The 13,858-nt window shown below is 43.3% G+C and overlaps 1 protein-coding gene across 14 annotated transcripts in view; it reads left to right on the top strand.

Annotated features, from left to right (window-relative positions):
• PSD3 (pleckstrin and Sec7 domain containing 3) overlaps positions 1–13,858 on the top strand; it is a 141,861-nt gene that overhangs the window by 11,539 nt on the left and 116,464 nt on the right. For 7 of the 14 annotated variants that reach the window (XM_068176215.1, XM_068176221.1, XM_068176216.1 and 4 more), the window contains exon 1: positions 13,646–13,820. In XM_068176215.1, coding sequence (XP_068032316.1) covers positions 13,661–13,820 — 160 coding nt within the window. In that variant the 5' untranslated portion in view covers positions 13,646–13,660. Of the gene's footprint in view, positions 1–1,191; positions 1,301–10,291; positions 10,338–13,395; positions 13,821–13,858 lie in introns of those variants that run through there. The other 7 variants (XM_068176212.1, XM_068176218.1, XM_068176214.1 and 4 more) reach the window with 5 other exon arrangements.

Raw genomic sequence — 13,858 nt, 5'->3', positions numbered from 1 at the left:
TGAAATGCATAAAAGTTATTGTTGTCCTGGGGGACAGAATGTTCCGTTTAACTTTGTTTTTTAAAGAGTGTTTTCATAAGCTAATGCTTTCACCAATGTAACCATGCCATGGCTTGCTATGCCACAGCAATTGACTGCCTCATATGAATATAAAGTTTACTGAAGAATTTATAGAGTTAGTGATTTATTTTATCTGTCACTTCAAACAGAAGAATTACGAGCTCCATCTTGCCCAGCTGGGAAGAAGCTTTATGCTGACTCTAGACAGTTTTTGCACAACAGTTTATTGTTGGCATATGCTTTAGCTTAGAGATTTGTTTTGTCCTTACCTGTTCAGAAAAGTATTTTGATCTTAGTCCTGTAGCCTTTCTCTCTTCTGAGAAACTGGATCTTTACTCTGTCAAAGTGTTTCTTACAAGAAAGAAACTGTGGGAAGGTGCTGGGGCACCAGACCTGGGTAGAACCGGTTGCTCAATCCATCTGTCCATTCACCCTTCCAGGTGTTCCCCTGCTTACTGGGCTCACCACCCTGTGTCCTCTGCCTGACTCCTGGCCAGATAAGCAGGTTTGACTTGTGCAGTATGGTTGTAAAACCAAGTTGGGCTCTTGTCCTGACCTAGACAGTTGTGGTCATGCATGGGCTGCCCAACAGGAACCCTTAGACACTACTCCTGTCTAAGTACATGTTTGCATACCTTATACTTCTTCCCCTTTTTAATCATCCTTGTTGTAGTCCTTGCGCCTCACTTTCTCTACCCCACTGTCTTTTCAAAGAGACAGCCTGCCTCATTTATGGTTTTCTCATGGGTTCCAGTTTTATAACATACATACTCAAATTTGCTATTTCTGATACTATTTCCTTGATATTTTTAACCCTAATCAGTATTATTGAGATAGCTGGCCAGTGCTGCTGGCCTTTCAGTGGGTAAGCTGGCTAAAAAGTGGGTAAAGAGTGGTTGGGTGCTCTCACATCTCTGTTAGGTCTTTGTACTTAATACTAAAATTCTTGGGTTCAATGACAGAGAGGTGAGCTCTTAAGAAGCTCCCTGAGTTGGCCCAGGTCTACTCTGGATGATCTTGGTGGTGACAGAGTGAAATAAATACTTTAAAAATGCTGCCTGAAGGGATTTCGTGTTCCTTCTGCTGTTTTTTCACTAAAAGGTATATAAGCTTTGTTTATTTTTACTTTAGGCAGAAGCACTTGTGTGGGATAATGACATATCGGCTCATGCCCAGAATGTTGCCAAGGCCAAATATGAATTTTTATTTGGTTTGGAAGAAGAGAAGCCTTCAGGAATGGGTAAGTGCTGTTTATTACTATTGTGTGCAAAAAACCAAAACCAAACAAATCTTAAGCCACTCAGGAAAGTTTTGCAGAAGCTGCTTCTTTAATGACCCCATGAGGGCTCACTCACTGTGCTATGCTGCCCTTCACAAGTACTGGACCATAGGATCCTGCTGGTTTGGCCCCAGAAAATGACAGTGGTTCCCTCTCTTATACCTCTGCCTTTCTTTCTGGCTCATGTGGGCCACCATGATGTGACAGCAGGGACTCGTGCTGGAGACACATTGGTGGAGGGAGTCCTTGCACTTCTCTGCAGTGGAGTTATTCAGCCATGAGTTCTGCAATTGCACATGCTGAAACATGGCCATTTCTGCCTGGAGATCCTTCCAGAAATGTGCTTTGTGGTCTCTCTACAGGTAGAGGTAGGTAAAATTTTAATTCAGATACTTGAGGCGGTACCCAAACTGCTCTGCCCTCTGTAGTCAGTGATTCCAGAAGTCCAGGGGCAATATCTAATGTTATGCCTAAGGATCTGTCTTGTTCCTGTTGTCTTCTTGTAAATATAGGGCATTTTCTACCTTTTAAGAGCCCAAGCCTAGGAGAAAAGAAATGTAGTTATTGTAGCTATTCTTCTTGCCTTGACAAAATTATCAACAAGCCCTGCCCTTTTTGAAAAAGCATTTCCTCAGGCTGTTCTTTTTGTACCTTGATCCTTTCTAATTGCAAACCTTCTGGAATGTCACTTAATTAAAGAAGACTCCTTTCTTGCCAGAAAAGGGCAGCACTTTGTTCAGAAACAAACTGTGTATGCTTCTCAACTTCAGTAAGGAAAAAATATTAATAATAATAATGATAATAATAAAGAATAAAGAAGCAGAATTGAGTTTCTTCTTGGATTTTATAAAGTTTGGTCTTCACTTGGGAAATCCTAATTGCAAAGTGGAAAAAAATCCAAATTTCCAGAAAGAGGAAAAACGCTCAAAAAAACCCAAACCGAAAGGACCTCATTTAGAATTTTAAAAACTCTTCCAAATTGCCACAAAATGTGTATCAGTTTATTACATGAATCACGATGACCTCATTTCTTGCTTGGAAAGACACAGTGTGAGAGCACTGTCAGCAGGCATTGGTACAAATCCAGAGATTGGTATTAAATAAAGTATGCTATGTCTAATAAATCCAAGTGAATCTATTGTTATCACCAAAACAAATTATCAAATATGACGTGTATTCCAAGCTAAGTATTGAGCTCTAAAATAAAGGGTGGTAAAGAGTAAGCCAGATACACTGACTTTTGTGCCTGCTTCTCTGTATTTTTCCTGTGCTTCTTGCCTTGTTTCCGGATCTTGTCCTGTTCCTTTATTAATGAGAAACTACCATTAGGGGCTAACAATTAGCAAAATGAGAGTGATTTCAAGGGACCCTCACAGGAGGGTTTGTGAATATTTAACAGTGGTTAACATACAACATTTGTGAATTGTACCCAAAAACTGGGGGACATTGTGCTTACCCAGACTGACCTCATGCTGTCACAGACAAATGCATCCTCCTTCTCCTCCTTCTCTTACAAGTTGTTTGGCCACCACAGATAAATGAGAGGAGTTCTGCCCCTTCTAGTTTTTTCTTCAGCTTTTAACTGCTTATTTACTGGAGGTGAATGAGGACAGGGTGGCTGAGGGGACAGTAGTGCAAATTCAGGGCTTTAGTACACCAAATAATAGTGGTTTTTTATTTGATATATGTCAAATATGACATGATATATGCTTTTGGGGGAAGCGGCTATGCTTGAAAATTGTTCTGTTCTTCTCTGTGTAAGATGGGAAGGGAGAAAACACCACCAAAAATCCAAATAAAAATGCTACTTTCTGAAGTTTCCTTTAAAAAAAGAAGACATTCTTTTTAGGGGTCAAAGTATGAAATACTTCAAACAAATGAGTGACAGGGGCAGGGCCAGGAGAAATGTTGGTGTTTAAACTCGATCAAGAAAACAACTTGTCACTGTGGGCAGTTCGGCTGAACTTTAATTTATCTAACCTAAAGCAGTTGACCCGTGTCATGGCTGGCCTCAGAAACAGAAAGTAGCATATAAGCTGCTGAACGGCTTAATTACTTCTTTCTTCTGGTTCATCCTTTCCTTTTTGGCCACAGCCATGTTACCGTAGCCCTGCTGATGCTGCTGAGGATTTATACATGTCTTGACTAAGTGCTAGAACACTTGCATCAGACAAGCCAATTCACAAAGAAAGAACAATAATTGGGGGCTAGTGTGTCAAACACTTCTGTTTACTCACCTGGGAGATGGCAGCTTTTGTTAATAAGCTCGGTACTGATTTTTACCTTCCAGGTTGAAGCTGCTGGTCATTTTCAGATGAGAGGGGGGAAAATAAAAAGTTAGATGGCTTTAGAAGAGGTGTTTCATCAATGATACTCACATGCTAATAAAGCTGTCCCATGTAAAACACTTTCCTTGCTGTCTTCAGTCTGATTTTATCTGGGATGTTTGTGATCACTGATGCCTTAATGTGCTCTTGTCTTTAATGCATGATGCCTCTTGTCTGGGTTCTCTCCTCTCTTGTCCATTGTCCATCCTCCTGCCCTGGATGCATTACTCGGAGCAGAAGCAGGTCCAAGCCCCCGGGACCCTCCTGTTGCGGAAGGGTTCAAAACCACACATTTCCCTGCAGACCCCTCCCACTGGGGGAGCAGGGAGGATGCACCACACTTGTCCACGTGGCCCTGCACAGCCTGGCCACCTTCCTTGGCAAAACCCCAGCCTTCTGCCTTCCAGCAAAAGAAAATGTTTTTTAGAAACTGAATTTAGCTGGGTTGGACAAGACCTCTTCTCAGACTCACTGACATAAAAGGCCGCTTGTTGTATGTGGAAATATACATTCCTCCTCTGGAAACTGCCGTGGAAACAGTAATCTCTATTGAACAGACTATTCTTCAGGCTTGGCTGTGCTACAGGCCTGATTTATATGACTTTGCCATTAACACATTCAAATACCAAAAAGAAAAAAAAGTCACGGCCACATGACCTAGTCTTAAAAGTGTTTCCTTGGCGAAAAAAGTGGGGGATACTACAAAATAATTCCTTAAATAAACACAAAGGCCAAATACCCCAAAATTCCTGTTATATGAGAAAATAAATCCAAGACTGTTGTTAGGAAGAAAATAGCTTCTTAAGATTAATAAACAATCTTTTCTCTGATGCTTCTGAGAGGAGAAAGCTTTCATCCCTCCTGTGTATCAGAGGTTTAATCTCATCCTTCACAAAAAAGCCCTGTACAAATACTGCCTGTGTTGCTATGCAAACGGCTGGAAGAAGCTTGGTTTTGAATTCCTGGTGAAACAAATAGCTTTTTGGACAGCCTGTCACTTGCTGTTGTGTGTTCAGTGGGGTGTCATGAGGCAACTGAGCTAATTTAACATCTTGCTTCTGCCAAAAGAGATGGTCCCAGACACACGCTGCCACCGATTGTCTCATGCTAGTTCTTGGGCTCATCTGTGTGCTTAGCAAGCTCAAGCCAGCAAAAACTGTAACAAACCCTCCCAAAATAATGCCAAAAGAACAATTCTAAAAAAAGGGCTTATTTTCTTCTGGCAATGTGTGCTGAATCACCATTGCAATGGGTCAAACAATGCCAGATCTGACACATGAAAGAAAATGAAACACATACTTTGACCCATGCAACATACCTCGAAGAAATGATTGCTTTTGCTTTCGAATGTCTAGAACTTTTTTCAAGAGCAAAGGAAGGAGCACAATGGCTGCTATTTTGTAAAAGTAAAGATTTTTCAGGGTTCTTGTACTTCAGATTTAAACAACTTTAAGAAAATTATCCTAGTATCTTTGTGTAAAGTGAGCAACACTGACATACATTCTGCCTTGCTTATTTGCTCTGTTCCTTCAAGGCACGCATGACCAGCTCTGCTGCATCCCCCTCGCATTGCACGGAAGTGGCACCTTCCTGGTCCTCACTGCAGGAACTGCCCTTAGACCACAGGCACTCATTACATTGTTCTCGTGATAGCCCAGACTGCTGACTGTAGTCTTGCCCAGTGCTCCAACCCTGTTGTTTTCCATTTTGAGGCACCACCCTTTGCCATATTTTCATCTCTTGCTCTTTCCATCTCCAGGCAGTCCTGAAAGTCTGGGCTCCCTGATCTGGTATCTTCTTCTGCAGCTTTGTTTAAAAGATGCAAAACTGCATTTTCTGAGGGTTGGAGGACTGCCTGATGTTCACATTAATTTTGCTTAATTACAGTGAAGGATTGGCACATCAGATGTCCTGCAGTGTTTACCAGGAGCACACACAAGGAGAAAGCTCAGAGATGTGTTACCCCTCTCCCCGATAATTAAAATTCTATCATCCTGTTGTCCATACTTGACTTTATCAGCTTGTTGATTATGTTGTTTCTAGTGTCCCACTGCATTTTCTGGCATACAAGTCAGAAAGTCCTGCAGGAGTTTTTAAATCATAGTATGTAATCAGTAGTTTTCTCATAAATATCCCCAGTGTTTGGCATTGCTGATTGGCAGTGATGCAAAAAGAAGGTTAACTTTTTAAATTTAAGTCTCCAGAGGTACTGTATTAGAAGATACTTTTCCAGTTTAGTTTGTGCACTGTAGGAAGTGATTACCTCTTTGGTACCAGCATGTTCACTGGCTATGCTGACTGCTCCTCTTTCACTCCAACATGGAGTAAAGCAGGTTGTTCTGGATGCTTTGAAGAGCAGCAAGCTCTTATAGTGCTGTCAGATGAGAACTGTGCACATGGAAAGATAAATGCTGGTGCAAAAGGACAGCATTGTGCTCTACACCTTGGATGCAGAGGTGGAGAGGTGGAACTATCTATCTCTTGAATTTCTGAGTCCTGCTTCCTGGGGCTGGGAGAAGCTGAGGCATGCTCTGGATCTGTCAGGTGTGGTGTGATGGATGTCTGGGTTTCCATTCCAGGGGGGAGGAAAGCTGAAGGGGGCACAAGGCATTATGCTAAGTCCCTTGTGCCACAGGAGGAAATTGAATGTCTTGTGACCTCAACTTGAAAGCTGGATAGTTCAAGTTATCATAACCTACAGCTGTAGGGAGGAGATTACCACATCCTCAACTTTCTAAACAACAGAGTTGTTTGAAGGCCAAGACTTTAGTACAAATAATCGTTAAAACATGGACTGTTTGTTTATTGTTTTTTAAAGGTGCAGAATTAAGCACTCAGAAGTTAGGAAATGCCAGACTTAAGGCAGTAAATATCTCCCTGTCTGTGCTCTGTTGGCTGAAGCTGAGAGCCACGCTGATGTGAGCACACAAATATGTGGTGGACCTGGTGATGCAGGCAGTCTGTCAGTGTCTGGCCACATCAGATGCTCTGAGCACATGTGGTACAGACTGAATTTAGCTGAAGCTGGCAGGACTCAGCAACACTTTCCTGGAGGCAGTCAAGTCATCCCCTTCCATCAGGCAGACAGAAAATGGCAGACAGATCAATGGGCACAACAGGAGAGGCTCAGCCAGCTGGCTTTGCTTGTTATGGGCAGGTACAGTGGGACACAGATGCATTTTTACCTATCACCATGTCCTCTCCTCGGCCTGAGCCCCATCATCTGGTGAGATCTGCAGCACATCAACACAAACCCTCTACTGTGCTGTAGCCTTACTTCATTTCTTACGCTTTCTGAAGGAAATGATGCATATTAACTTGCTGTTGATATGCACACAGAGAAGGCATTTAAATAAAATTATGTGGGTAGGTGCAGTTCTGGCCTGGTATTGGACTGACAGAGTGTAACACAGGGTACAGCATGTATTTTTCCTGTTCACAGTTCACTGCTTTAACAAGTACCTTCTGCCTTAGATCCCCGTGTTGTTTATTTAACTCTATTCAGCTTCCGGAGGAAGGGAGTCTCATTGGCTGTGAGAGCCTGCTGAAAAGTTATTAGGCAATGTCCAATGGCACGTTCGGCAACAAACACTTGGAGCCTGGGAGATGCACATGTCCCTCTGTGTCCTGTTTTGGTTTTAGCTGGGCACATATCTTGAGATCCATCTCCTAGGGATGCTTTAAGAACTGCCTAGCAAGACTACTCTCAGCTTGGTTAACTGGTCCCAAACTCTGAAATGTAGTAAAGGACATCCTTTTCTGCAGGTGTGCCTGGTCTCTCGATCTACAGAAATCCAGAGTTTCTGAGATCTGTGCTTACAAGTGATGGATTGTTAAAGTTGTTGCTTGCACAAAGCAACTTTCCAAGGGCTTTGAGAAGAATATTGAAAAATACAGTATTTTAAATATAGAACATTAATTATAAGGGACTTTAGAGAGGCTGTAAAGTCATCGTAGATGCTCAAAGTGTCAAAGCAGCTGTGAGTTGTTACTGCTTCAGAAGTTTTTTCTTCAGGTGAAGGCTCTTACAGAGCTTTTGAAGTAATTATTGCTAATTACTGTGTGTATCTACACTTAGAAAATCTGTTAGCTACTTCCTTTCTAAATCACAGCAGCAGAAAAATAGAAAATTTTAGATTCTTTTGGGATCTGTTGTTTACATTTTGGGTTTCAGACTTCTCCAAACATAAGTCTTAAATCAAAACTTGAGATTCTCACAGCCATATAATTCTAGAGTGTGGGACTTCAAAGAAGAAAAGAGTATTAAATATTCTAAGACCCACTTGCACTTTTATGTCAGGATAAGGAGTCCATATAGTCCCTTTGTATTCCCTCCTGTTACTGCTCATGCTAGCAGCTGTTCCACTCTACCATTTTGCTTTCCAGGGTAATGACTCTTGGGACTGAGCTATCTCACTGACCATCTGTGGCCCATACAGCAATTTGTAGTGGATAATCCCTCACACTAAATCCTCGCAGCACGTGCTGCATGTTAGTTTTGGACTTTGTCCTGTTTTGAACTCAGTGTAGGCCTGTGAGTGACTGCAGGAAGGTCCCATCCTTCTTGTAACCAGGGGAAAAGCTACAGGTATTTTATTTCAGTGCAGTTGGGGTTATGCAAGTGGTCCCAAACCTTGCTTACCACTGTGAAGTAGTTAAAATCTGTGGGGGAAAATATGCGACCAAGTCACAGTATTGCTTACATAAAGCTTTCCGTCAGGAATAGGGCTAGAACTTGTGCAGTTGTAAAAAAATCCACACAAACTCTCAAAGAGGCACAAAGTGACCCATGTATTTTACATGTTTTCTAAATGCACAGGATTTATATTCTTATCCTAGTGGCTTTTCTCACTCTTTTCCAAACCAATAACAACTTATCATCATCATATCCTACCAGACTCCAGCACTGGCTAGCAGAGAGATTCGTCACAGATTTACCTAGCACAGGCATGGTTGTCCTATGGTAAACTGAAGTTTCATCTAGCACTGTCTCTGGTAGCCTAAAATCCCCAGAATTTAGGGAACTACACAAGAACAGTGGTGGGCAGTATCTTTTTGTGAATCTCTTCCAGTGTGCAGGAAGCTGTGGGTGTACAATTTCCTTAGCAACATACTGCCCCTGCTTGTGTGCAGGGGGTTATTTTTTTTTTCCCCTTAACAATTAGTTTAATTTCTGGGTAACCCTGAGCCACTGGCTGTCACACCACTGTCTGGCTGTTCAAGCATGGACTGCAAAGAGCACACAGCCTGTGTATGCTGTTAGGCTCTGTGCCAAACCTCCCAGTGACCACAGCTAGGAGTCCTTCTGGTTGTCTCTTTTTGGGGTGAGGGATCTCAGCCAAGATGGTCAGTTTTTCTGCAAGGGCTCTGCCATACTTCTATTCCCCTCTACCTTCCCTTCATGTTTGCTAAGGCACAGAGGCATTTCACCAGGATTTATTTCTAAGCAACTCTCTCCAACCTCTTCCCTCTGTTTGCCTCTCACTTTCAGTCAGCTTCCCCATTTCCATCAGCTTGTTGTTTTTACATAATGCTGCTGTAACGTTACAACGGGATGAAGACATGGCTCCACTTCTCCTTTTTGGAGCAAGCAAACTGCCCAAAAGCCTGGAGGGTCTGCAAGCTGCACAAAATCCTGTGCCCAGTCTGGTGTGGATGTTTGCAGTCCAGTTACAAAAGCCCCGTGTTTGCATTATGTTAATCCCCTGGCTTCGGCTATGCTGGCCAGGCAGGACCTATCGCAGTATGGAGAATGACATCATTTGGAAAAAGGGCTGCTGCACAAGGCTGTCAGAGGCTGTGCATACTGTCCCTCCCTTTTATAGGGGACGGCTGCTCCATCTCAGCAGGAGCAGGCTGCTTTATCAATTGGAATAGTTTTAGTGACTGTAGAAGTTGTAACATGATGCAGTGCAGGACAAGGAGATGTGTGTAAACCTCCTTTTTGGCAGGCTGCAGTAGTGATACAATACCATAAATCCTGTGATTTTTTCATTAAACTCTGTCACCTAGAGATTTGTCTCATCTTAATGCATACATTTTTTTTACTGGCCCTAATTTGCCTTTTACAAATGGTGGTGAGAATACCAGGAAAGCGTAACTGATATGATGCTGCATGCAATCTCACCCACGTGCTACTTGTGATCGGCACAAGGAGCTGCAGAGACATAAAATGCAGGATGACTGGGCTGCTTAGTGAATGCTTCCAGCTCACTAATGCTGAAATGCCATAAAGCATCCTGCATTCCAAAACCAGCACATGACTCTCAGCATCGCCATTCTGCCCCATTCTCCCCTTACCGACGCAGTTACAAAAACGGCAGCTAAGCACAGACGTATCCCTGGTATCCCTGGCATGCCGTCAGGCAGCCTTGCTGGAGGAAATTTTTTTTTTTTTCCCCGTGCAAGCTGCCAAGGTGGACTCCTTAGCTCCTGCGATAGACTGAATGAGACTGCAGTTCCCCCATCAGTTTCATAATACTCAGAAAGCATCCATTTACATCATTGTGTGCAGTGCAGGGCAGCAGCTGCCAGGAAATTTGAAACTATTTTGATTCCAGTTGACTAGAACAGCAGCAATTGAATTAGCTGGTATCGCTATAGATAAACTGATGATCTTTGCATTTTATTTCTTTGACCAATGGGTAACTGCTGGAGCTACAGTAACCTCTGTGAGTAAGGAGACTGTTCAAGCAAATATATCTAATTTCTCAAGCTATATTTTATATATATATATATATATATATATATATATATATATACTGTATAGAGAGAGACACTCACACCATTCTTTTTTAGAATGTACCTGTAAACAAAATGTCTGTCTATGCTTTTAACTTGTGTTTTGCTTCCTAGAATTTCCTTTTATTATGCTGTAGACAAGTTTGCTTGACATGGAATGGTTATTTACCTATGAAATATCATATCTATGCCTGATTTAAGTCATTAATTCTTTCAACATCTAGTCATCAGAAAGGCTGCCAAATGCTGTTAGATTATATTTGCCCTGTCTCAGTTTTCTAGTCACTCACCCCCTTTCTATATTAGCTTTTTCCCTATCCATTTCTTTCTTTTCTTTCCTTTTTTTTTCATTTGTTGAAAGAAGCCACCTTCAATGCAAAGTAGAAATTTGTGTTACCTGAAAGTGTGTGTCCTTTCTTTGTTTGTTTGGTGATGGGTATTTTTTTCCCTGCGCATCTTCAGTGCAGTCCTTAAATTTTGTTGTTGTCTTTCTATCCTTGTTTGTTATGCAGTCATATTGGGGGATGGGGTTGGACAGGATATGCCAGTAGCTGCAGCAAGACATGATGCTGTGGTGGTGGATGGGAATAAAGGAGGAGTTTCCCTTAAAGAGCTCAAGCTCCCCTAAGCTCTTGTACTTGAAATAACTGAGGAAAGGGAAAGACTTTGCAATTTTGGAAGAGAGTGGTGGATTGGTCGTGGTTTACTTCACAAAATAGAGACCTTGGCAGTCATGTGCATGGTGGTACCTAATATAATGGCAACAGAGCACTGCTTTGATGTAATATAGGAAGTTTTTTTAAAATCAGACAGAGAATTAAGCAATATTCTTGCATGAAGGCAAGAATCCCACTGACTTGTGCTTGCATACAGCAGTGGCAGCAGCAGCAGTAATCCGTCCAGAGGACGGCTGCTGAGTCTCACTTCAAAAAAGGCCTTAGATTTCTACTGTGATAGCGCTACTCTCTTGCCCAGATGGAGCACAGCTTGCAGGTGTGGCAGAAGGGAACACATGTAAGCACTCTCCCTCCCTGTGGACACCTCTTTGTGCCTGCATGTGCAGGTATGTGCTCTGTATCTGTACTTCTTCTGGAGTCTGATGGGCTTGCCAGACTATGAAGTTCAGGAGGAGAAGTAAATCAGAAAATTGCTCAAGATTTCTTTCCACCATTAGCAGTGGCTGTCGGAGGCAGAGAGGGATGCGCAGCAGAGCATTTAGCATTCACCACAAGAAATAAGGCCCCCTCTGTTTCCCTCGTGTTGGTTCAGAAGCTAAGATAGCAATTAGCAGAGACGAGCCTGGCCCCTTGGCAGGATCTGTGTGCGGTGCCTTGTTAGGGCTTGGCCTCTGGAGCACGTTGGCTGCCTCCCAGCCCCACAGGAGGCCAGGGCTGAGGCTCCAGTCTTCCTTCCAACAAGGCAAGATGTGTGGGTTGGAGTGAGGCATGGGGGATCCCAGCTCTTGGGGCACTGTGTATTCCCTTTCTTCATGCAGTGCAGCCAGAGTGTGGCCTGGGCGGTGGCCTGGCCAAGTGCTGTCCCACAGTGCTGAGGGCACACACTAAGCATTGCTGTGGGTGGATGTGTCTACCAGGAAGGGTTTATGTTAGCATCTATAGTGACATGCTCCCTATTACCTCTCCTAAGAAATCCCTCCTCTAGACCATGCTGAGAGAGCAGCAAGCACTAAAGCTTCGGCATTAAAGAAGGATTGTGGGATGAGAAAGCAGCTTGGGGTTGCTTGCCTGAGGTTGTTCTGGTGCAGGTGTAGGGACATTGTAACCACAGAGCATCCCTGTCATATGTAAGTCTGAACTGGTGGAAGTGTCCCACAGTGGCAGCCTAGTGCCTGTGCCATGAAAAGTATGGGCTTGAGATGCACGCAAGTGCTGTGTGGCCGAGTTGTGTGCAAAGGGACTGTTTGTCTGCTGCTTCAGACACTTAGGAAAAGCACTGTGGGTGCACCCACACCTGTGTTTTGGAAACCTTGCCATGAAGATGGACTGGTGATGCAATTGTGGACAGGGCATCCTTGCTCCTTACATCTCCCTGGGACCTTGCAGCAGAGAAGAGGTCCCTGCTTTGTCCAGTCACTGTCCTGAACAGCAACCAAGTTGTCTGGATGAAGCTGAGTTTTTATTATATAGTGATTAAGTCAATGGCATGGAGATGTTTGGAGAACCCACTGGGGAAGATTCTGAGGCTTGGCAGGGTCCAAGATTGTCATTCTGATCCTGCACCACGCCCAGTGTGTGGTATTTTCCCTGTGGCTAGATATACTGGCATATACTGGCAGGTGTGAGCTTCTGCTTATCTTAACAAGCCACTGGCATATAGGTAGACATATTAATGCAGTTCTGAACTTGTGTTAGATTATCCTCTCTTTCACTTTGAACTCAGCCTATCATTAACCACAGCTACATGGCTTCTGCTCAGAAACAGACCGTGGCCAGCCTGCTTGGAGCAGAGATGGGGATCAGTTTGCAATGCAGCACCTAGAGATGCACCCTGGGACCAAACCATTCAAATTCAAGTTGGTGTCTGGTTTCAGAGCTGTCACCCCTGATGCTTTTCAAAGTAGGTGTTTAGATCTGGCCACCCTGCAGTTTGATTTAAAACACTTTTATACTCTCAGCCAGTTTTTTTTTTTTCTTTCTTTCTTTCCTAAAGGAGTGGGACAAATGCAGCTGTTGATGGTTGGCTTTTTAATTGTTGTTTAGAGTTTTTTTTCCCCCAAAAGCTCAGTTCCTCCTTGGGCTATGATATAAGGTGGCCAATTATCTGTCATTATGTGATCCCTGAGGTCCCTTCGGACAGATGGTTCTCTCTTACCTCGAAACAATGGGAGCCACTGGGTGCTCGATGCTTGGAAAATGGGACCACCCATTTTTGCTCCTGCTTTGTTTACATCCGTTGAAAAAGCATAAGAAGGGAGGGGTAGCAAGGTTTTTCTGCAGCAGCTACTTGCTGCAGTAGAAAATGTGAATTGCTTGGTATGCATCCATCACTGCAACATGACCTTCAGCTACCTGAGTTGTTAAAGGAAGAGGGTAGTCCTGGCAGAAAGTTGAATTGCTCATTATTTACTTTGTAATTTAGCCAATTAGCTTTGTCAAGGCTGCAGAACATAAGGGGTGTGGCTGATTATCTTCCCAGTGTTTCACCTTTAGAAATGCAAATTACCTATAAACCTAAAACCATCATGTGTAGTGTTCTTTTTAAGTAAAACCATCATGGGTGGTGCTTGCTGTGTATGGATGCATGTCAGACATCTGAATCTCTGCTTTCTGAAGCCTGTGTGCCTGGCCTGTGGCCTGGCCTGAGGCCTCAGACTGTTCGTGTGCCACTGGGACCTTTTCTGAAGTGTAGCAGACATTTCTGGCATTCCTTCCTCTGTCCTGCAGACTCCCAAAGTAAGGCCGCCCAAAAACTCCTAAGTTAAAAAACCAAC

This window comes from Anomalospiza imberbis, chromosome Z (assembly GCF_031753505.1).
Source record: "Anomalospiza imberbis isolate Cuckoo-Finch-1a 21T00152 chromosome Z, ASM3175350v1, whole genome shotgun sequence".
Lineage (NCBI taxonomy): Eukaryota > Metazoa > Chordata > Aves > Passeriformes > Viduidae > Anomalospiza > Anomalospiza imberbis.
The sequence above is the reverse complement of the archived record's forward strand: the minus strand, read 5'-3'. Positions and strand labels throughout refer to the sequence as shown.